Here is a 24,169-nt window from a genome sequence, read left to right on the forward strand (position 1 = left end):
TGGTTTTAAGTATATTAAGTTGTACAATCATCACTACAATAACTTATAAAACATTTTAATCATCCCAGAAAAGAACCTTTGTAGCCCTTAGCCATAATCTTTCCATCCCCCTGAATTTTTATGTATGGTACAAGGCATGAATTGAGGGTTTTGTTTTGTTTTTGCTTATGAATGTTTGATACCATTTGTTGAGAAGATTGACATTCCTCTTTTGAAATGCCTTTGCACCTTTGTTAAAATCAATTGGATGCCAATCTTCCAGTCATGATGGAGGCCAATGGAGGTATTGGCAGAAATGCTTCTCTTCCTCTCACAACCACAAGAAGGATAACTACTAATTTAAAAAACAAAGAACAACCAGAACTGCCAGAATCATTTGCATGAAAGTACAAGAACCAAGGAGTTAAAGAAACATTCAATCAGACTGGTGCACCTGGACAAAGAATTATGGCCCAAATGAAAGAACAGATCAAAATTCCAGGAAAAAAACTAAGCAACTAGGAGATAACCAACCTATCAGATGTAGAGTTCAAAACATAGGTAATCAGAATGCTCTCAGAAATGATTGAGCTTGGTTGCAAAATGAAGGACGAAATAAAGGCTATACAAAGTGAAATAAAGGGAAATATACAGGGAACCAACAATGAAGGGAAGGAAACTGGAACTCAAATCAGCAATTTGGAACAGAAGGAAGAAATAAGCATCCAACCAGAACAGAATGGAGGAACAAGAATGCAAAAAATGAGGAGAGGCTTAGGAACCTCTGGGACAACTTTAAACTTTCCAACATCTGAGTCATGGGAGTGCTGGAAGGAGAATAGGAAGAGCAAGAAATTGAAAACTTACTTGAACAAATAATGAAGGAAAACTTCCGCAATTTGGCAAAGAAAATAGACTTCCAGGAAGTCCAGGAAGCTCAGAGAGTCCCAAAAAGTTGGACCCAAGGAGGAGCACACCAAGACACATCACAGTTAAATTATCCAAAATTAAAATGAAGGAGAGAATCCTAGAAGCAGCAAGAGATAAGGAGACAGTTACCTACAAAGGAGTTCCCATCAGACTGTCAGCTGTTTACTCAAAAGAAACCTTACAGGCAAGAAGGGGCTGGAAAGAAGTATTCAAAGTCATGAAAGGCAAGGACCTATGTCCAAGATTGCTCTATTTAGCAAAGCTTTCATTTAGAATGGAAGGGTTGATAAAGTGCTTCCCTGATAAAGTCAGGTTGAAGGAGTTTATCATCACCAAGCCCTTATTATATAAAATGTTAAAGGGCTTATATAAGAAATAAAAGATCAAAAACTATGAACAGTAAAATGACAACAAACTCACAGCTATCAACAACTGAACCTAAAAAACAAAAACAAAACTTAAGCAAACAACTAGAACAGGAACAGAATCACAGAAGTGGAGATCACAAGGAGGGTTATCAGTGGGGAGTGGAGGGGAGAATGGGGGAAAAGTACAGGGTATAAAAAACATAATAGCCAGGCACAAAATAGACGGGGAGGTTAAGAATAGTATGGGAAATGAAGAAGCCAAAGAATTTATATCTGCAACCCATGGACTTGAACGAAGCTGGGGGAAAGCTGGATGGTGGGTTCAGGGAGGAGGATGATAAAGGGGAGAAAAGTATTGGGACAGCTGTAATAGCATAATCAATACAATATAGTTTAAAAAAATCAAGTGGATGCGCTGATGGGTATGGCAAAGTGTGTTGCATGACATCCTGCAAACTGAAAGGTTGCTGGCTTGATTCCAGGTCTGCGCACATGGCTGGGTGTCTGCCAGGTTCCCTAGTTGGGGCATGTACAAGAGGCAGCAGATCGATGTTTCTCTCCTTCCCTTTCTCCCTCCTTTCCCCTCTCTCTAAAAATAAATAAATAAATAAATATTTTTAAAAAGAAAATCATTGACTATATGTGTATGAGTCTATTTCTGGACTCTGTTCTGTTGGTCTGTGTGATATCCTTATACCATTTCCATGCTGACTTAATTACTGTAGCTTAATAGTAAGTCTTGAAATTAGATGGTAAATTCTCCAACTTTGTTCTTCTTCAAAATCATTTTGGCTATTTTATTTCCTTTGCCTTTCCATGTAAGTTTTAAAATCAACTTGTCAGTTTGCTTTAAAAAAAGTCCTGTGCAGATTTTGAGTGATTTTCATGATAGGTGCAGTATATTCACTTGGAAAAAAAACTTCCAGTGGGAAATAAATCATTTTCACTATGATTCTTGCATTTTGCTACAATGCAGGCTAATAAACACTACCATAAATTCATATACTTAGCCTTAATTTTAAAAAGTTTTTTTTGCTTATATGTCTTAGGTAAGTTAAAGGTATAAACAACATACCATATCAAGGGAGATAAACTTTAGGTTGAAGAGCTCAGAGTATTTGTGCAAGACTTCGTATCTATTTATCTAAGGGTTGAAAGTGCAAAGATAATATTAAGCTAGGTGTGTGGCTTTATGATGTTTTTCCCTTCATTTAAAAAAATTATACAAAATTAAAACAGTACAGAAGATTGTATATCATTCATTCCTCACTTCAGAAATTTTAGTCTTAACAGTTATAGTTGATTGACAGTAAAAGTTGTAACTTTGCATAACTGAATAAATGGAATATCTTCTTTAGTCTATTATTGACATAGTTTATATCAGGAAGATATGTACTTAGTAATTTTTTCTTTTGACAGTTCGAGTGTAAATTGGTCAGTGGCTAGTATGCTATTGTCATTTTTTCCTCCTAGAACATGCAGATGTCAGAAATGTTTAATTTTTCTCTAGAAAGCTAATTTCTCCCCATTTCTGCTTTCTTTTATGAGACTTTGGGACTGAGAAGTTTGAAGACTGTATCAGTTCTGTCACCTTTTAGTCTTCTGAGTTATTTTTTTATGACGTAATTTTCTTGTAATGATTTGTTTATATTCCTTCAAGGCATCGTGAGCTTAAGAAATATTTCCTTGTTTTTCAGGTTCTAAATGGCTTCTAAGAAGTTGGGTGCAGATTTTCATGGTAAGTAGACTTATCATGCTTTAAGTTTTGATTTGATCAGAGAGTTTGAAATCACTTAAGTGCTTAACATGTTTTTAATTTAAATGAGCAGCTTGAGAACAATAAAATTGTACAATAGGGTAGCATACACATTCTGTAGGACTTCAGATAACTAATATGTTCAATATATATTTTTTACTGTGGTATTTATTTCAATTACAATTTATATTCAGTATTATTCTGTATTAGTTTTCAGTGTACAGCATAGTGGTTAGACAGCCATATACTTTACAAAGTGGTTCTCCCAATATTTTACATACTCTCCTGGCCCCATACAGAGTTATTGACTCTGTACATACAATATCATTGACTATATTCCCGATGCTATAATTTACATCCCTGTGACTGTTCTGTAGCTACCAGTTTGTACTTATTAATCCCTTCCCCTTTTTTACCCAGCCCTCAAATCCCCCTTCCCTCTGGCAACCATCAGCTGTTTTCTGTATCTGTGAGTCTGTTTCAATAGCTAGCTTTAATAATTAAGTAGTTCCTCAAATGGATAGTAATAGTCTCTCTATGGTTATTTTACTTGATAACCAGGGATGGTCAGGGAGGCTGCCTATTTTTGTTGTTTTAGCAGTGTATTGAAGTAGTTATCATTCCTTGGTCATAGCTCTTCTCTATCTCGTGTGAAAAATTCTGAACTTCTAGTTAACACTTCATAATATTTTGGTTTAGTTGCCCCCTTCCAAAGAAGTAATATACTACAAATAAACCATGATCAGTAGGTCAATATATTATAAAGGTATCAGTAGTAGTAATGACAATTTTGCATTAGAGACTAATAGTTTACCATCTTGTTCTAAAATACAACATTTGAAAACTTTATTGTCTGCATTTGGGAGGAATGGAAGTACCTAATAAATTATAATTAGAGACCTCTTTTCATATAGTAGAAGAAAAGGATTAAACACCAGAAATATCCAGACAATGCTATTGTTTTTAAAGGGGTTTTAAAACCAATCTTTCATTTTAAAAATTATGCCATTGTAAGAATGATTTGCTAGGCAGCTTGGCAGCACGTGGTGGTCTGCTCTTCTCACCTACGAGGTTGCTTGATAGTGTCAGCTGAGTCAGGGTAGTACAGCAGTCATTGTGGAGTTAACTTGCTCACATACTTTATATAACAGTTTTAATATTTTGAATCACCATTGTACATATACTTAACATTCATTACATGTGTATCTTTTGTTAAATCCCTTCGGAGTTGTCATTCAGACTCTGAAATTTGCATTTTGTGTAACAGGTCAGGCATCAGATATGCCAGGTAAGTTATCCTGTTGTTTAAGGTTATTATAGGACTCTTTCCAAATACAGTAATGTGCTGCATAACGATATTTTGGTAAATAGCAGACCAAATATAGGATGGTGGTCCCATAAAATTATAATGGAGCTGAAAAAGTCCTGTCACCTGGTGATGTGATAGCTGTCAGAACGTCGTAGCACAGCAGTGCATTATTCATGTGTTGTGGTGTTGCTGGTGTAAATAAGCCTACTGCACTGCTACTTTATAAGACTGTAACACATACAGTTATGTTCAGTACATAATACTTGATAATGATAGTAAACAGCTGTGTTACTGGTTTATGTATTTACTATGCTTTTTATTGTTATTTTAGACTATACTCTTTCTATGTATATATTTTTAAAAGTTTTCCGTAAAACAGTATGCCCTGTTATGTCAGGAGCAGCCTCAGACATCATATTTTTACTGCATGTCTAGATCACATCATTTTCTCTTGTGTGTGATTTGATTTTGTGCTGTTTTCTTCATCATGGCTGCTAAGTTGCCAGTAAGCAGCTATATTGAATGAATGATCTAGAAATGAAATTAAGAATGATCAAGGACTTCGAAGGTGGAAAAATCGGTAATGGCTATTGCTTGCCAGTCAGGCATGTCTCATTACACCATAGCTATGATCTTGAAGAACAAGAACAGAGTGACAGAAGCTGTTAAAGTATCTGCTTCATGGAAGGCAATAAAACTAATAAAAATCTGAGAAGACCTATATCGGACATGGAGAAACTTCTGATGACGTGGATTGAAGACTGGATATATAAACGTATCTATCCCTCTCAGCACTGTGATGATCATGGCCAAAGCAAGAAGTTTGTGATATTGGAAGAAAAGGCTGGATCTGACTACAGTGCTGAATATACTGCTAGCTCTGGGTGGTTTAAATGATTTAAGACTTGTTACTCATTACATAACGAAAAAGGGACTGGTAAGTCTTAAGAGTGCTGATGTGCAGGCAGCTGAAGAATTTTTGGAAACTCTAGATGTGCTGATTGTGGAGGAAAATTACTTGCCAGAACAAATATTCAGTATGGATGAAGCCTCCATATGCTGGAGACAGATTCTGAAAGGACTTTCATCTATTAAGGAGGCCAAGTCCATGCCAGGTTTCAAGGCTTCTAAGGACAGGACAACAGTATTGCTTGGGGCAGTGTTGCAGGCTACAAATTGAAACTCTTTGTGACCTGGCACAGTGAGAACCCCAGGGTCTTCAAGCGTATTATCAGTAAGCACACGCTGCCAGTATACTACAGGAAGTCATGGATGACCAAGCTCCTCTTCTAAGATGCTCTCCTGAATTGCTGTGCCCATGAAACAGAGATGTACTATTTGGAAAATAACATACCTTTCAAGATTTTGCATATTGTTGGTAATGCTTTTGGACATTCTCCTTTTATTGGTGATCTTTATCCCAAAATCAAAGTGGTGGTTCTCCCTCCAAATTCCACTCTTTGATCCAATCAATGGGTAAAGGAGTTAAAGCAGCTTTTAAAGCCTCCCACCTGAGGAGGACCTTTGTCCAGGCTATTGCTGAAACTGAGGAAGACACTGATGCAATTCTGGGAGGATAACATCTATGACTGCATCAAGAACCTTGCTTGAGCTTGGGGTGGTGTCGCCAACAAGTGTGTGAATGACATGTGGAAGAGGACACTGAAGAGGTTCATGTATGACTTTAGAGGATTTGCCAAGCATGAGGAAGTTGCAGAAATCAACAAGGCTGTGGTTGAGATGTCAAACAAGTTTAACCTGGGTGTGGATGAAGGTGACATTGAGAAGCTCCTAGATGACATTGAGGAGGACCTAGAGGTAATTCCTGAGGAATTGACTAGGGAGGAATTGTTAGAACTGCAACAGGAGCACATAGCCGAAGAAGCGGCAAGAGAGTAACTGCAGGAGAAGAAATAGAAGAACCCCCAAGAAAATTCACAATGGAGAGTTTAGCAAAAAGCTTTGCACCTGGCCAGCATGGCTCTGTTGGGTGGAGTGTCATTCCATAGACCAAAAGGTTGCATGTTTGATTCTCAGGTTGCAGGTTTTGATCCCCTGTCGGGACATGTATGAAAAGACAACCAACTGATGTTTCTCCTTGCTGCAATCTATTGAAAGTCAGCTTAGGGGGTGCAGCTGGATAGGGGACCATGCCCTCGCCCACCACATGTTCGGGGGGAACCTGGTGCTAAACCAATTGATGTTCCTATCACTCTCTTTCTCTAAAAGCAATGAAAAAATGTCCTCAGTTGAGGTTTTTAAAAAAGAAGCCTTTATAGTCCTTTATAAGCTTCTAAAAAGTTGAGAACATAGACTCCAACACTGCAAGGTTTTCATTAACAAGGAGTATTTATGGTGCATTACCTGCTTAGGAGCAAATCTGCGAGGGAAAAAAGAATCAAACCAAGCAAACCCACATGGACATATTCCTGAAAAGAGTGACACTCCTCAAGCAGAGCCTGAGCCAGGTCCTTCAGGAGGTGTTCCAGAAGTCGGCATTGTTACCATAGGAGATGACAGCTCCATGGGTGTCATTGCCCCTGAAGGCCTTCTAGTGGGACAAGCTGTGGAGGTGGAAGACAGTGACATTGATGATTCCTGACCCTGTGTAGGCCTTGGCTATTGTGTGTTTGTGTCCTAGTTTTTAACCAAAGAGTTTAAAAAGTGAACAATTTATGATTGAAGAAAGAATACATTTTAAGTAAGTGCAGCCTAAGTGTACCATGTTTATAGATTCTACGGTAACGTTCAAGGCCTTTACACTGACTCACTGCTCACTCACCCACCCAGAGCAACTTCCAGTCCCACAAACTCCATTCATGGTAAGTGCCCTATGCAGGTGTATCATTTTCAATCTTTTATACCATATTTTTATTGTACCTTTTCTACATTTGGATACTATTGTGCTACCTCCTGCTGCCTACAGTATTCAGTGCAGTAACAGGCTTGCAGTCTAGGAGCAGTCAGGCTGTACCATGGAGCCTGTGTGTGTAGTGGCCTAGGTTTGTGTGAGAACATCTACGATGTTCGTGCAGTGATGACATCATCTTCTGGTGCATTTTTCAGAATGTGTCCCTGTTATTAAGCTACCCATGATTGTATTCAAATGATAGTAAAAGAGGTAGATTTGAAGTTGCCTCTGGATCCCTTTTCCAGGGGAAAAGAGAAGACAGCCAAGAACACAGGAAAGACCTAGTGAGAGAAAATAGCAAAAATGAAAAATTTAAACTTAGAATCGTATTTCAAAAGAAAAGCTTTCTATCTCGAACCTTAGGGAACTTTTTTTGATTGATTGAAGTGAAAAATAAGTTGTACCCTAGGTTATGTGTTTTAGTTACCCAATTTAGAGAGGTTATAATTCTGAAGTTATCTGATCAATAAAGGCTTTTTTACAACTTTCTCTATCTCCTAACCAAAATTTTTCTTGTTGGATGAATTGTTCTACCTGAGTAAAAGTTGGGAAAAGATTTTCCCTTTCTTTAATTTACTGAGCTCCTTATGATTTAATTTGCTGAGCTCCTATTTGAGTTTCAGTGGTTTCCGTTGGAATTTTATATTAAGAATCTTATTTTTTAGGTATCATGTAGTTTAAGAAATAGAAACTAAAGGTAAGAGGTGGAGAATAATTAAAAAGCAATCTTGTTGGCATCTGAGTGCAGGGAATCAAGTTCAGCCTGGCTTTATAGAGCTGAAATTAGAAAGCCAGGAAATTAAGGCTACTACTTCTTCTATCACTTAGGAAGCTAAAAAGACTTTTCTCACTGCTTTGCTCTGCAGATGTGCTCTGTTTTAATACTTCTGTTATATAGACTTGCTTTTTGGCCTACTTGTGTAGAGTACATGGAGCCAAAAATGGGCACCCCAGTTTTGGTGCTTCTCACCACTGGATCTTTCAGCTTAAGTGGCTAACATCATATACCTAGAGTTGTCCTTTTGGTCAAGGGAGTATCTGATCAAAATTTAGAGTACTCCCTTAAATTAGATATTCTCTGACTGGTCCATTATGGGTTAGAGAAAGAGGGAGAGTGTGTGTTTGTGTGTAAGTCTTCCGGGGCACTTGGGGTATGGAAAAGGAAGTAACTCCTCTCATGAAAATGCTCTTTTTCTATTTATGTATTTGGGCTGATTAGGTCTTGTGCTCTTCTGTCTTATACCTCTATTTGATTGACTTTCAAGTTTATTTTTTCCAACTGAGGTTAAACTTCTTCCACTGTAATTGATAATTATATATTCCTGAATAACAGAAAGAGAAATATAAACAGTTACTTTCAAAGACCTTTAAATATATTATCTTTATGTTCATTACAAACCCTTGATACAGTTTAAATCAGGCCTCTCTTGGATCCTGGTTCTTTAAGATGTCAGTCCTCTTTAGTTTTTAACTTGTTAGCCACTTATTTCATCAAAGAAAAAAGTTATTTCCCAGAAGTGACTTTTAAAGGATTCTAAAAAACACTTCTTTTTTAAAAAATATTTCAACAAATAAAGTAGTATTTTAATATCTGAAAAAATGCCTTGAGATTTTAATTGAGGAAAACATGTCTATAACCCTACTTAATAACTCCCTCCTTTGAAAGGCCAAGCTGTCCTATTTATGACCATTTAGCTGGCTTCTGGAGGGGTGTATATTGTTCTTGGTTTAATTTCTTTTTTTTTTTTTAAGATTTTATTTATTTATTTTTAGAGAGGGAAGGAAGGGGGGAGAGAGACAGACAGACAGACAGACATCAGTGTGTGGTTCCTGGGGGTTCTGGCCTGCAACCCAGGAATGTACCCTGGCTGGGAATCGAACCTGGGACACTTTGGTTCCCAGGCCACGCTCAATCCAGGTTTAATTTCTACTAAGATATTGAAATACTTTTTCTGCTGACTGATAGAAAAAGGTATTTCATATTATAGAAAATGTTTTAAATGTTGATCTGTTAATGCTTTAAAGAGTTATGAAGAGAAGTTGGCAATCATTTAATCATTGTTCTCCTGTATGTAATATGCTGCTGTTCTTCTTTCAAGGTTTTCTCTGTGTTTTTTGTTTTCGGCGTTTGACTATGTTGTGCCTTGGTGTGGTTTTCTATGTATTTATCCTGTTTGGAGCTAGCTGAACTTCTGGAATTTGTGGGTTAATGTCTTTTTAAATCACTTTTGGAAAATTTGCAGCCACTATCTCTTACCACATTTCTTCTGGCCCGTTGTCTCTCTCTTACCCTCTTGAAACTCCAGTTATTACATGTGCATTAGGTTGTTTGATAATGTTCCAGAGATCTCTTAAGGCTCTGTTTTATTTTTTCCCCACTTCTTTCTTGGTGTTTCCATTCAGTTAATTTTTTTTTTTACTTAACTTCAAGTTCTCTGATGTTTTCCTTTGCTATTATCTTTGGATTAGTGCATAGCCTGGTTTATGAACTATCAACATTTTCTTCTCTAATACTGCATTTTCCATTTCAAGCATTTCCAGCTGTCTCTTTATATTTCCATCTCTGTTGAAATTCCCTGTCTTCTCCACCTTTTCCATTAGATCCCTTAACATATTTATTACAGTTCTTTTAAAAATGTCTAATTATTTAAATTTCTTAGCCATCCCTGTAATAGGGTCTGATGACTGGTCCCCCTTTTGATGGAACACATTTTCTTCTGTGTGTATCTTTATTTTTAATTCCATGTATTTTAATTACATTGAATATTAAAAAGCTCATTTTGTAGGTTATCTGGCTTGTTTTTGTTACTAGGGTACACGTAACATTTTCTTCCTGCTTCACATTCTATAACAGATCTCTGTGTAATTTTTTGTGTGTGTCTGTGTTTCTGTCTACCTATCTACCTGTCTAATTTTGCAAGTGTTGCCTGGTTTAGGCTTTAAGGTAGTGATACCCAATTATGGAACTGCAGGTTTTCACATAATTTTAACTTTGATCTGTTCTGCTCTGTTCATTTTCAAAAACCTGTTTGGATACACTTGAATTAACAGTAAAACCTGAATTAAGCAAATTATTTTGCTACCTTCTATTAGAAATTTCTCTCCTACCTGGAATTGCACCTTTTTTTTTCCTTCAGAAAAACAAGTAGTTCACAAGATCATAAGCATATTAGCAATCTAGAAAGAAAGAGAACAGAATGAAGCCTTCCCAGAACTTATGATGAGTCATTATACGTGCAACCCAGTCTCTTTTGATGGCATAATGCAAAGTGATGTGCAGAACCTGACTTCAAACTGCCACAGCCACAGGTCATCAGAGATACGCTTTCTTTTTCTAAATAGAACTTAGGAAAATGAGCCCAGACATTTTAGAAAGATTTTCAGTAACAAAGACTGAAACTTAAAGTATTTGGGGTGAGCCAGGAAATTGTTAGTCACAATGCTTATTATCTGTCCATGTGTGGAGTTTTTATTAAATCCATTTAAAACATAAAATATATTGAGAAATAAGATAAACTGATATATTTAAATAGATACTCTGATATACTGAATAAAAATGAATAGTTCCTAAGGCATGATTATATTTGCAAAAAAATTCTTTTTAATGATCATAGCATTGTGATTAATCGTACTTAAAGTAGTCTTTGTCCATTATTCAAAAGGTTCCTTTTTTCCATTGTTCATGTCCATAGGTCATGTATGTAAGTTTTTTGGTTACTCCATTTCTTATACTGTACTTTATATCCCCATGGCTATTCTGTGACTCCCTATTTATACTTCTTAATACCCTCACCTCTTCACCCATTCCTCCCACCACCCCCTACCATTGGGCAACCATTAAAATGCTCTCTGTGTCTATGATTCTGTCTCTGTTCTTCTTGTTTGCTTAGTTTGTTGTTTAGAATCAATTGTTGATAGATGTGTATTTATTGCCATTTTATTGCTCATAGTTTTGATCTTTTTGTTAAATAAGTCCCTTTATCATTTTATGTAATAATGGTTTGGTGATGATGAACTCTGTTAGATTTTTCTTGTCTGAGAAGCTCTTTATCTGCCTTTTGATTCTAAATGATAGCTTTGCTGGGTAGAGCAGTCTTGGCTGTTGGTCCCTGCTTTTCATAACTTTGAATATTTCTTGCCAATCCCTTCTAGCCTGCAAAGTTTCTTTTGAGAAATCAGCTGACAGTCTTATGGGAACTCGCCTTTAGGCAACTGACTGCTTTTCTCTTGATGCTTTTAAGATTCTTTATCATTAACTTTTGGCATTTTAATTATGATGTGTCTTATGATGTCCCTTTTTACATTCATCTTGTTTGCATCTCTCTGTGCTCCCTGGACTTGCATGTCTAGTTCCTTCACCTAATTAGGGAAGTTTTTCTTCATTATTGTTTCAAATAGAGTTTCAATTTCTTGCTGTTTTTTTTCTCCTTCTGGCAGCCCTATGATGGTAACGTTGGAAAACTTAAAGTCCCATATGCTGCTTACACTATCCTAGTTTGGGGGGATTTTTTTTATTCTTGTTCTTGATTGGTTGTTTTTTCTTCCTTATGTTCCAAATTGTTGATTTGCTTTTTGGCTTCATCCACTCTACTGTTGTTTCCCTTAAATTGTTCTTTATTTCAATTAGTGTACCCTTCGTTTCTGACTGGATCTTTTTTATGCTGTTGAGGTCCTCAGTAAGTTCCTTAAGCATCCTTACAACCAGTGTCTTGAACTCTGAATGTAATAGATTGCTTATCTCCCTTTTGTTTAGTTCTTTTCTGGACTTTTGATCTGTTCTTTCATTAGGGCCATGTTTCTTTTTCTCCTCATTTTTGGCAGCCTCCCTGTGTTTGTTTCTGTGTATTAGGTAGAACTGCTGTGACTCCATGTGTGGAGTCATACATGTAGTGTGGCCTAACGTAGTAGGTGTCCTGTAGGGTCTAGTGGCACAGCCTCCCCTATTGCCCAAGCAGGGTACTCAAGGTGCGCCCTTCATAGGGGCTAAATACATCCTCCTCTTGTATTTGAGACTTGATTGCTGTTGGCAGGTCAATGGGTGGTATTTACCCAGGTCAGTCAGCTGCAAGGCCTGGCTGTGACCACTGACCACCAACCTCTGCCCTCCGTGGAAGATCAGCTGTGCTGGGGCAGGGTGATGGTGCTCCGATGTGGTCTGTGGCTGTCTACTAGGTATGCAGGCGCTGGAGTTTCCCAGGTGGTACAGGCCAAGGTTAGCGCTTACCTGTGTTTTACCTAGGGCCACCCTGCCTAAGCTGTGAAGCAATGTGAGATGGCTTGTACTTGTGCTGGGCTTGGAGATTTCCAGGCAAAGCCAAGCTATGAATCTAGGCTGGCTGCTGCTCGTGCCATGCCTGGGGCCACTTAGAAAGTGGTATGGAGGATGGAGGCTCACTGAGGCCAACTGTTGCTTGTTTGAAAGGATTTAGGAAGTTATGAACATGAGCCACCACCAGCCATTCATATGGAAAAGCCATTGTTAACAGCTGTAATTTGGGTGGATGGTGCCTCAGAGGGATCTCCAGGGTAGGCTAACAGTATTAGCCAGGTTGATGGAGTCTCAGATATGGCACTAGCCTGCTGGCTCTGTGCCGGGAAGCTTCAGAAAAGGGACAATGGCCTCTGCCTGCCTTTATGCCTGGGAGAAAGCTATCCCTAGCTCTTGCCTTGATGCCAGACACTTCAGTTCCTCTCTTTATACCACTGGTGCCTTTCAAGCTGCCCCCTTTGCTGGAGCTTGGAGGGAGTGAGTCTGAATAAGTTTGTGTGTGGGTTCTTTAAGAGGAACTGCTTGGAATTCCAGAAGTTTCTTCCATTGACTCAATCTCCACCTGTTTTTGCAGTCAGAAGTTATGGGGACTTACCTTTCTGGCACTGGAACACTTGGTTGTGGGCCCTGGTGTAGGGCCGGGTCCCCTTTCTTCTGATATATCCCTCCCGAATTTTTATCCACCATATGTGGATTTGGGATCAGACTGTTCTGGGTCTCTGCCCATCCTACCAGTCTGGAAGGATGTGATTTCTTGAATTCTGTAGTTGTCAGACTTCCATTTAACTTGATTTCTGATGGTTTTGAGTAATGGTTGTGCTATAGTTTAGTTATAATTTTGATGTGGTTGTGCAAGGAACCAAGCCATATTTGCCTATGGGACCATCTTGACTGGAAGTGCCCTGTTGCCATCTCTTTAAATGCCTTTTGCTTTTTATTTCTATTCTTTCTTCCCAGTAATCACAAAACTGCTCAATCCCTGTTGAGAAAGTTTAAAGGGCTAAGGGAAGGTTTAGGGAATGTGCTAAATTACCTTGGCATTGATTTTGTAAGTGAAATGAAACTGCTTTTTTAAAGCAGATACTTGTAATTGGTGCTACTTGATCTTGTCTGTCCCTAAGTTAGGGCCTAGTTCCATTTATAGAATATTAAGTCATCAGTGGATCCAACACTGTTATGTGACCTAACTGAAAGGTAGTCAAGGAAGGTGAACACCATTCTTGAAGGGTATTCTCAGTCAGCTTAGGTATCTTTAGTACTTTTTGGTATATAGTTCTACCTCCCCACCCAACTCTTTATTAGCATATAATAGAACCCCTTATTTAAGAACATTTTGTTAGTATTAATGTGGGTAGATTTTCTTGTATGTCATACATGCTTATGTTACTTTGGATAGGATTTTTTTTTGTAATATGTGTGTATCATAATTAACTTTCTTCAAATGTATACTTAAATTTTTCTTAAACAAAAAACTTAATTTTGTGATTAACTTGATTATATTCTTTCCAATGCTTCTTAGACAATGCTAATTTCAACTTTGTTTCCATCTAATCAGGGTACGAGCCAAAGTTAGAATCTAACTTTCAAGGACATTTGAGCACCCATTTTCATGGAAGACAGTTGGATAAAAATTATTTAGAATTAAAAAGAGCTTTGTTTTTAATCTCTATAACATAAAGCATTTTATAAGTGGCACAGTGTTTTAGTGTTGTAACCAATACTTAGTTTTGTTTGCAGACTGTGATGGTACTTGATTTGTTTTTTCAGGGGGAACTTGTTATATTTTTGTGACTTTGTCCAGAATCTTAGAAATGTGCTTGTGTCTTGCATGAGTATTCTATTAAAACATTTTCATAACTAGCCTTGCCATTTTGAATTTTAATAAATACTAATGAAATGTGAGTTAGTGTGGGGGTGACAGTTAAATATAAAAGAAGTATAAGATCATGTCTTCTTTATTTGTTCTTTACTTATTGAGAAAATCTCATCTGCCAGGCATTATACTGAACTTGGTGGATGTAGATATGAAACATTTATCCTTTATTCAGGAATACTCAGATTCACATTTAGAGTCTCTGGGGGGAATACAAGGAAACAAACTATTAACAACACAGAATGTTAAGACCTGAGATGGTGGTATGAACTAGGTGTTCTGAGACTGAGAAGGGAGGTGCTCTTAAGTTAATTCTTAAAGGACTAAAAATTATTGGTCAAGTAGTAAGAGTGGGACTTTGATGGGCATTGCTAGATGAGAAAATAGCACTTACAAAGGTATGACCAACTTGGAAATTTTCTACATTGTTAATAATTTTGGTGATGCCTCAGAAAAATTATTAAATTGAACAGTTATGGATTTAACTTGCAAGCTGAGTGAGACCTAGTTAAAAATGTTTTGATTCTGGCTGGGGTAGGAGCAGGGGTTTTCTTCCTGATGGAGGGTTTCAGGTGTATCAGCAATAGCTACATCAGAGTTAGGAATGATGACAGGATTGCAAATATAGCATGCCCTTGATAGGTCTTCAAATCGATAGAGTTTTTAAAGATTTTATTTATTTTCAGAGAGAGGGGAAGGGAGAAAGAAAGGGAGAGAAACATCGATCGGTTGTCTCTCACATGCCTGTAACTGGGGACCTGGCCCACAACCTAGGCATATGCCCTGACTGGGACTCAAACCATGACCTTTAGGTTTCCAGGCTGGTGCCCAATCCACTCAGCCAAACCAACCAGGGTCAAATCTAAAGAGTTTTTAGGAGGGAGAGAAGTCATCTTCGTGGAAGAGGTATAATTGTCTTTGTGAGTACTCAAGAAGATACAGTAGTGTGAGGTCCAGAAACAAGCCTTATTTTAGTAAGTAATATTGAAAAAACAAAATTCATTGTATCAGTTACATTTCATTATCTATGATGATCTGCCAGTAAGTTAGCCACAAACCTGGTCCAGAAGAGAAACCATGGTCCAGTTTGGAGTGTATAGCTAGTGAGAGTCATATATTAAGAGCTACTCTCATTTTGTCTGATCTTGTCAGTCTGTGATGGCGTCCTGGTCTTTCTGTATTATCCCACTATGATAGGCAGACAATACAACCTTTAGGGAGATAAAGGAATTTCATCTTTTTTAAAAAAGGATTTATTACTTTTTAGAGAGGGGGGAGGGAGAAAGAGAGGGAGAGGAACATTGACGTGAGAGGGAAACGTTGATCAGTTTGCCTCTCGCACGTGGCCCAGATGGGGGACTGAACCTGCCACCCAGGCCTGTGCTCTGACTGGGAATCGAACTGGCTACATTTTGCTTTGTGGAACAACGCCCAGCCAGCTGAGCCACACTGGTCAGAGCTAATTGTGTTCTCTTGATAATCCTATTCTGATTCCCATGGCCTTCTTTGGTTTTATTTTTTTCATAAGTGCCGTGTTTCTTAAAATGTAGGATGTACTCCAGAATGTAGTCTTAAAAACAAAAATCTAGAGTGATTCTTTATATTAAGAAGTGATTCCTACTAATGTAGAAAAATCCTAATCAAGGAGGTTCTTTTGTGGAGATGCTATCATCAATTCAGAAGTATTTACTAAATGCCCAATATGTGCCAGCACTGTTGTAGGTTTTGAGACTACCTCAGTGAATAAAATCATCTTAAATATTTGCCTACAAGGAGTTGACATTCCATTGGACAAGAGAGACAATATGTTAGAAGGTAGTAAGTGTGTGTGGGGGGAGATAGATGGTAACATGGGAGTATTGAGGTAAGGGTGGGGTAGTAGTAATTTAAAATAGAGTGGTCAGGGCAAACCTTACTGAGAAAGTGCCATTTGGGCAAAGACTTGAAAGGTGTAATGGAGTAAGTCACATGAGTATCTGAGGGAAGAACATCCCAGAATGAGAGAGCAGCCAGGGCAGAATTTTTGACTTGGGTTTGACCCAGTTATGGTTGAGGAACAGAGGATCACTGTGACTTAGTCTAGTGAGCTAGGAGGCAACTATTGAGTTGAGGGAAGCGAGGTTGTGAGCTTTTTGGATAGGCCACCATGAGTACTTTGGCTTTTACATTAAGTATAATTGAAAATAAACCCTAATACAATCAAGTAGAATTTCTTCCTTAGACACCTAGGGTCAGGAGAAGGTAAGAAGTCACAGAAGGAACTTCTAGTCTTAGGATAGCATAAGTTAATGTTGTATCCTAGATATAAGCATATAGCAAAACAAATAATAAGATTTTTGCTGATATTTTCTACTTTATTTTTGATTGTAGGGACTTTCAGTTACCTTGATGATGTCCCATTTAAGATAGGAGACAAATTCAAAACACCAGCTAAAGTTGGTCTACCTATTGGCTTCTCCTTGCCTGATTGTTTGCAGGTTGTCAGAGAAGTACAGGTAAGTGGTGATTTTTAGTTAAAGTTTAGTGCATTTAAAAGTTTAATAAGTAAGAATTTGATTTATAGTGAAATAGAAAAAAAATTCTCATGTCTCTTGTATTTCTTATAGCTTCTTTTATTGCTTAGCTCACATTCTCTCTCCCTCTCTCTCTCTCTCTCTCACACTCTCACACACACACACACACACACACACACCACGTTTGTGCATCAATTACAGATCTTGTGTAATCTGTTAAATTCCTGGGATTCTGTGCTTTGTCTGAAACAAATCCCCATTGCCTATCTGACTTCCTTGTTTACCTCTTTTCTTTTTCTTTGTTAATAGCCTCATTATCTTAGTCACTCAAGTTAGATGATATTTTTTTCTCTGCGGTCTCTTCCTTTTACCGTCCCGTCCATCCATGTTCCCTGCAAACCAGGTGACTAGCAAATTTGTCGAACATACTGTGTATATTACCTGTGTACACTATGCTTTTTCTCATGAGCTGTTATTTCCACTTGGAGTATTTTTCTCTTTCTCACCGTACTAACAGCTGTTACTCTTCTAGAAATACCATCTCCTCAAAAGCTTCTTTCTCAACCATCTCATCTTTAAAGCCCAGTTAATATAAATATGTATATAGAATTCCTTCTTGAAAGCAGCAATAGCTCTGTGTTTTGTGACTTGCTTTCTTCCTTCAGTACACATTTAATGAATGCTTGCTTTTGAGTGGTGCTCTGCTAGGCTGAGGATAGAGATAAATGCCTTAATCACTGTCCTCAAGGAGCTTACAGTTTAGAGGAGTCAGGTGGAAACACAGAACAAACACTTCTTTCTGTGACTTAAGAATTTTTAAAAATATACCTTCTGTCAAAGTTGTTTTGTTTCTGAGGGATTTACTAAGGCATCAGCATGTTATTCTGAAAAGTATTCTTTGTTATACCTTTCAGTCTTTATGCATGAGTAATCATAGTGGAAATATTTTAGTTATATTTCAAAAAGAATATTTATTAAGATATAATTTACCCTGTTAAGGTGTACAAATAAGTGGTTTTTAGTATATCCAGAGCTGTGTAACCATCATTATGATCTAATTCTAGAACATTTTCATTGCCCCCAAAACAAACACAGTGCCCATAGAAATCACTTCCTATTTTCCCTTCTCCCTCAGCCCTTGGCAAACACTAAATCTACTTTCTGTCTCTATAAATTTGCCTATTGTAGACATATAGAAATGGAATAATATAACAGAGCCTTTTGTAACTGCCTTATTTCACGTAGCATCATGTTTTCAAGGTGTATTCATATTGTATGAATGAAATGTTAGTATTTCATTTATTTTTGTAGATGAATAACATTCCATTGTATTGATAACACCATGTTTTGTTTATTCATCAGTTGATGGATATGTTGGTGGTTTCCACTTTTTGACTATTGGCAGTAATGCTACTATGAACATTTGTGTACAGGTTTTTGTGTGGACGTATGCTTTCCATTTTTGGAATTGCTAGGTCGTATAGTAACTAACCTTTTGAAGAATTTCTAGACTCTTCCAAAGTGGCTGCATGATGATGATGATGATGATGATGATGATGATGATGATTTTATCCTCACTGGAGGACATTTTTTCATTGCTTTTAGAGAGAAAGAGAGAGAAGAGAGGGAGGAACATTGATGTGAGGGAAACATCCATTGGTTGTCTTCTCATTCACACAGGACCAGAGATCAAACCCACAACCTGGTTAGGAATCGAACCCATGACCCTTCGGTCTATGGGACAGTGCTCCAGTCAACTGAGCCACAATGGCCAGGGCATGGCCGCATTATGTCATAAGCTGAAACACTGCAGGAGAATTCCAGCTTCTCCACATCCTTGCCAGCTCTTGTTATTATCTGTCTTTTTAGGTTATGGACATGCTTGTGGGTGTGCAGTAGTCTCTTACTGTGGTTTTGATGTACATTTCCCCAATTACTAATGATGTTGAGTAGCTTATATATTTTTGAATGCTGAATTGGTTGATACTTCTTTTGTGTATGGAGACTTCATTGGACTAGAAAAGTATAGATTTTTCTTATAAAGCTTCACACCTTGTTTTGTTTGACTGGTGACTTTTTTATTGGCAACCACAAATACTCAGTGAACACCTCTCCATGTGCAGGATACTATTACCGATATGACAAAAACACCTCCATCTTCTTTCATTAGTTCTCATCATATCCACAGCTTCATTGATCCATTCAGAAAACTTGTTTATTTAAAAATTTTTTTAACTTTAATTTAAATTTTTGTTTTTACGGAGAGGGGAAGAGAGAAGGAAAGAGAGGCATAGAAACATCTGTGTGAGAGAAACATTGACTGGTTGTCTTTTGCATGCACCCTGACCTGGGACCAAACCCACAACCCAGGCATGTGCCCTGACTGAGAATCAAACCAGTGACCTTTCATTTATGGGACAATGCCCAGCTGAGTCACACCAGCTGGTGCAGAAAACTTGTTTTGAATGCTGGGAATTTTCTATTTATTTGATCAACGCTCACTACAATAACAGCACCCACTAATAACACAAGGGGAGAGCAAGGTTCCAAGTTCTGTTCCTGTGTGGGCCAGCTAAAATTTTTTTTTTGCTCTAATGGCAGATTAGCCTTAAACTTGAACTGCCTGGGGTCTCCATGGGGGATTTGGCTGTCGTATTGGAGCTAGATCCCTCCCTGTGCAGAGAATAATCAGACCTAGAGCTATAGAATGCCAGCTTGAAGCTTCCTATAACTTTGTCATATTTGCCTTTGCATGGTAGTACAAACTCAGTTTTTCAGCTGAAGTCATCAAAGGGAGCCAATAAAAACATGCATAACCCTTGCACCTAGGGTCCAGAAAGCTTTCATTAAAAATGTGGTGGTGGCTAGCCACAGTAGTGGGCGTGGCCCTTAGTGTCAAAGTTTAGAGTGGATTCTGGTGTCACTCATTCATGGGCTGGCATTGCCATATATTTAGCTGTGTAGTCTTGTGCACAATGCTTAAACTCTCCAAGCTTGCATTTCCTCATCTGTAAAATGGGGGGGTAATTAGCTTTAAAGGTTGTTATAAGGATTATATAAAATAATATACTTACAGTGCTTACTTTGGTTTTTGGTACTCCATATTTTTAGCTGTTATTATCTATTATATAATCAAACCACATTCTTATTTTTTTACTATAATATTTCTATTTTTTCCTGTATTTTTTGTTTGTCCCATGCATTCTGTATTACTTTAGTAATTAAAAAACAAAAAAGCTCATTAATGGTTTTATTAAAAAGGAAAGAAATTTCCAGTTATTCTTGGGAGTAAAATACCAGAGACCTGTGTTTACAGGAGGCAGAAAGTTGTTCACAGCCTCAGTTTTTGGTGGAGGAAACAGTTGCAAAATTGGATTTCAGCCACAGTTAGAAGCAGCAGTCTTTGCCTGAGTGCTTTTTCTCACTGTGCTGTTAGTGGTAGGAAGGGAGCACAGTAATTCTTCAGGTGTCTTTCTGAGGCCCAGAAGCTGGCTCAGGGGTGTAAATGCACATGAAATGTTTATTTCCAGGCTTCTCTTCTGTTGTTTGAAGCTGAAAGGCTTGGGGATGACCAGAGGTACTTCCTTATGTTTCTTCTACTCTCTATCTCTTTCCCCTCCTTTACCTCTCTTTTTTACTTTTGGCATGTCTCCAACCTTGAACGTGCACACAAGACATTGATTAGCTTTGGTGTGTTAGGGTGAACACCAAAGGTTTTGTTTTCTCCTGTCTCTAGGTGAATTTCATTTTATATAATAGGTGTATTTGTTTGAATGTGCAAGTGAAATTTTTGTAAATTGAGCTATACTTAAAGATATTGTTAAGGAACCACAAAGTAAATCCTTGTGCAATTTGCTCTGTAAAATCTTAATTTGAATATATCTAGATTTGTTAATAAGCAGTTTTCCTGCATTTAGAGTACAATCCATTACAATTTCATAGTGGTTAAAGAAGCATAGAATTTTTAGTCAGACTGCCTGAGTTCAAATCCAGGCTCTTCCACTTAATAGCTTTTCTTACCTTGGGAAAGATAATATCTATTGTTAGATATTGAAAGATAACAGTACCTATTTTAAAGGGTTGTTGAGAATATCTATAGAGCTGTTACACAGCTGTGCTTCTGTGCTTCAAATCGCACATGGTACTTTGTAAGCGCTTCTTAAGTGTTAGGAGCTGTTATTAACAAGCACAGGATCTGTTAGGGCATTGTGCTAGATAAGAGATCTTAAAGCCTAAAGCCCAGTGTGCTGCCCACAAGAGGCCTATGATATTGTTGGGGGAGTGTTTAGGGAAAGATTAAAGCTAAGCTCTGCATCACACGGTAAAGACAGATGCTTTATAAGAGTTAAAAGGAAGGAATAGGCATGAGGAAAAGCTTTATGAAGCTTTGAACCACCAATGAATTCTAGGAAAGGAAATGGCCTGAGGGGAGAGAAGCAAGGGAAATGGCTAGGTAACATTGGTCCTGGCGCACAGGATTAGAGGTGGTGGGAGCACTTTTTAGTTAATTTCTACAAGTAACCTGGGAGCACAGTTTGATTAAATCCTATGATTAAGAAGCCTGATCATCCAATACACCTAAAATGCAGCCTTGCCCAGTTCTCCTCTTGTGCTGAGTGGGGAAGTGAATTGGGTGGGTTGCACTGGGGAGGGGCAGCCACCTGGGTTCACACCTCCTTTCTCTGATATATCTTTGCAGTATGACTTCTCCTTGGAAAAGAAGACCATTGAGTGGGCTGAAGATATTAAGAAAATCCAAGATGCCCAGCGGGAAGCAGAGCGCATGGCTGAGGAAGCGGAAGCTAAAGTGAATTCTAAGAGTGGGCCAGAAGGTGATAGCAAAATGAGCTTCTCCAAGACTCACAGTACAGCTACAATGCCACCTCCGATTAACCCCATCCTTGCCACTTTACAGCACAACAGCATCCTCACCCCAACTCGGGTCAGCAGCAGTGCCACGAAACAGAAAGTTCTCAGCCCAACCCACACAAAGGCAGCTTTCAATCCTGCTGACTTTGAGTGTGAAGAAGATCCATTTGATAATCTGGAGTTAAAAACTATTGATGAGAAGGAAGAGCTGAGAAACATTCTGACTGGAACCACTGGACCCATTATGGCTCAGTTATTGGATAATAACTTGCCCAGAGGAGGCTCTGGGTCTGTGTTACAGGATGAAGAGGTCCTGGCATCCCTGGAGCGGGCAACACTAGATTTTAAGCCTCTTCACAAACCCAATGGCTTTATAACCTTACCACAGTTGGGCAACTGTGAAAAGATGTCGCTGTCTTCCAAAGTGTCCCTTCCCCCCATTCCTGCAGTGAGCAATATCAAATCCCTGTCCTTCCCCAAACTTGACTCTGATGACAGCAATCAGAAGACAGCCAAGCTGGCAAGCACTTTCCATAGCACATCCTGCCTCCGCAGTGGCACGTTTCAGAATTCCCTAAAGCCTTCCACCCAAAGCAGTGCCAGCGAGCTCAATGGGCCTCATACTCTTGGGCTTTCAGCTTTGAACTTGGACAGTGGCACAGAGGTGCCAACCTTGACCCCTTCTGACATGATTTCCCAGATGCCTTCCTTCTCTGTCTTGTCTGTGTGCACAGAAGAATCATCACCTCCAAATACAGGTCCCACGGTAAGCCTTTAAAATACTCCTAAATTAGCCCTGGCTGGTGTGGCTCAGTGAATTGAGCACCAGCCTGTGAACCAAAGGGTCATTGTTTTGATTCCCAGTCAGGGCACATGTCTGGGTTGTGGGCCAGGTTCTCAGTTGGGGGTACACAGAGGCAACCACACATTGAGGTTTCTCTCCCTCTCTTTCTCCCTCCCTTTTCCTCTCTCTAAAAATAAATAAATAAAATCTTTTAAAAAATTAAATAAAATCCCCCTAAATTAAAGCTCCACAGATTTCTAACTTCTTCCTATCAGTTGCCACCACCACATTCTTTCTTTTCAAGGTTTAGGGCAAGATGGGCATGGCCAAATTAACCTTGCTTATACATAAGTATATGTATTCTGGTGTTTTTCCTGAGGACAAATATTATTAGTTCTGCACCTGTGTGGTTAATGTGGGCTTGTCCTGCCTGTGTCTTTTGGTCTTTCCCTTTGAAAAGATAATATGTCATGTGAATGGTGTTTTCTTGCCTAACCAATTTTTCTGTGCTGCGTCTTATGTTTACATTTTTTAAAGGCTTCATGTGTGTGTGACTTTTTCATATTACCTTTATTTATTTTATTTAAGGTTGCTTGGTACTCCTTATTATATTTTCTCCCTGCCTCCCTCTCTCCTCATTCTGCCCTGAGGTTTGGTTCTTTGTGTGTACCATGGTTCAGCTAATTTGGGGTGATTTCTTCATACTGGGTGGTGTCTTAGTACTTGAGAGATAATCCATATTGCAAATCCAGTTAAAATGTAAAAATTTGTCACTTTCAAACATGATTTTAATCCTGCAATTCCTTTTTTCCCCTCTCTCTACTAAGAATTGTGCAGTTTTCTCCAAAGGGAAAGAGAGGAAGGGAAGGTAGGAATTCAGATTTAGTGTTGAAGTATGGGCTGATAAAAAAAAGTTATCTTGTGTCAACTTTTAGAAAATCCGGTTTTGTCACACACCAAAAAGTTGCATATGCAGTGAGGTTACTTGGTCAGAGTGTAGCCTTAGCTCTTGTAGTTGTTAAGCAGCAGAGTAATACATTGTTACATTCTAGGATAGATACAGTGTAAGCCCAAAACCTTTTGCTATACCAGCCCACAGATTTTTAAAATGACGGCCTATTAAAGACTATATTTAGAGCTAGAAAGGAGGCTGGTTGTATTGGTGGGATATCTATCAGAGACCACAATAAGCCTGCTATTGGTAGAAAGATGAGCCTTGGCCTCCTTATAGCCAGTGTAAGGTCTCAGCAGTAGCGTTGTTGGTAAATGATGGTCTCTGGGTTGGTGCTTCCATTGTCAGAGCTTAATGCTGCTTATAAATTTCTGTGGACCTTGGCCCAAATAAACTCAACAGAGTACATAAAACTCTAGTGTTATGTCCTAGGAGTAGGCTTCATCCTAATTCTCCCTGACTCTTACACTTTAGAGAAATTAAAAGCACTCTGGAAAAGACTAGGGATCCTCACCCCCCCCCCCCGCCCATCCCCAATAATAACCATTTAGATGAACTAATGACAGAAGTCCTTCTCAAACCAGAACACTCATCATTCTTTGACCCACCTGATTGTGAAATTTCTTTTGGATCCATTCATTTTAGGGTGAGAGAGG

General features: G+C 38.4%; 1 protein-coding gene across 9 annotated transcripts in view; it reads left to right on the plus strand.

Annotated features, from left to right (window-relative positions):
• Window positions 1-24,169, plus strand: part of UBAP1 (ubiquitin associated protein 1) — a 61,024-nt gene that overhangs the window by 30,179 nt on the left and 6,676 nt on the right. For 6 of the 9 annotated variants that reach the window (XM_045840851.1, XM_045840854.1, XM_045840850.1 and 3 more), the window contains 3 exons: window positions 2,975-3,015; window positions 16,766-16,890; window positions 21,608-22,543. In XM_045840851.1, the coding sequence (XP_045696807.1) occupies window positions 2,982-3,015; window positions 16,766-16,890; window positions 21,608-22,543 (1,095 nt within the window). In that variant the 5' untranslated portion in view covers window positions 2,975-2,981. Of the gene's footprint in view, window positions 1-2,974; window positions 3,016-16,683; window positions 16,891-21,607; window positions 22,544-24,169 lie in introns of those variants that run through there. The other 3 variants (XM_045840855.1, XM_045840856.1, XM_045840848.1) reach the window with 2 other exon arrangements.

Source organism: Phyllostomus hastatus, unplaced genomic scaffold (assembly GCF_019186645.2).
Source record: "Phyllostomus hastatus isolate PE091 unplaced genomic scaffold, TTU_PhHast_1.1 phas_contig_34, whole genome shotgun sequence".
In the NCBI taxonomy this organism is placed as follows: Eukaryota; Metazoa; Chordata; class Mammalia; order Chiroptera; family Phyllostomidae; genus Phyllostomus; species Phyllostomus hastatus.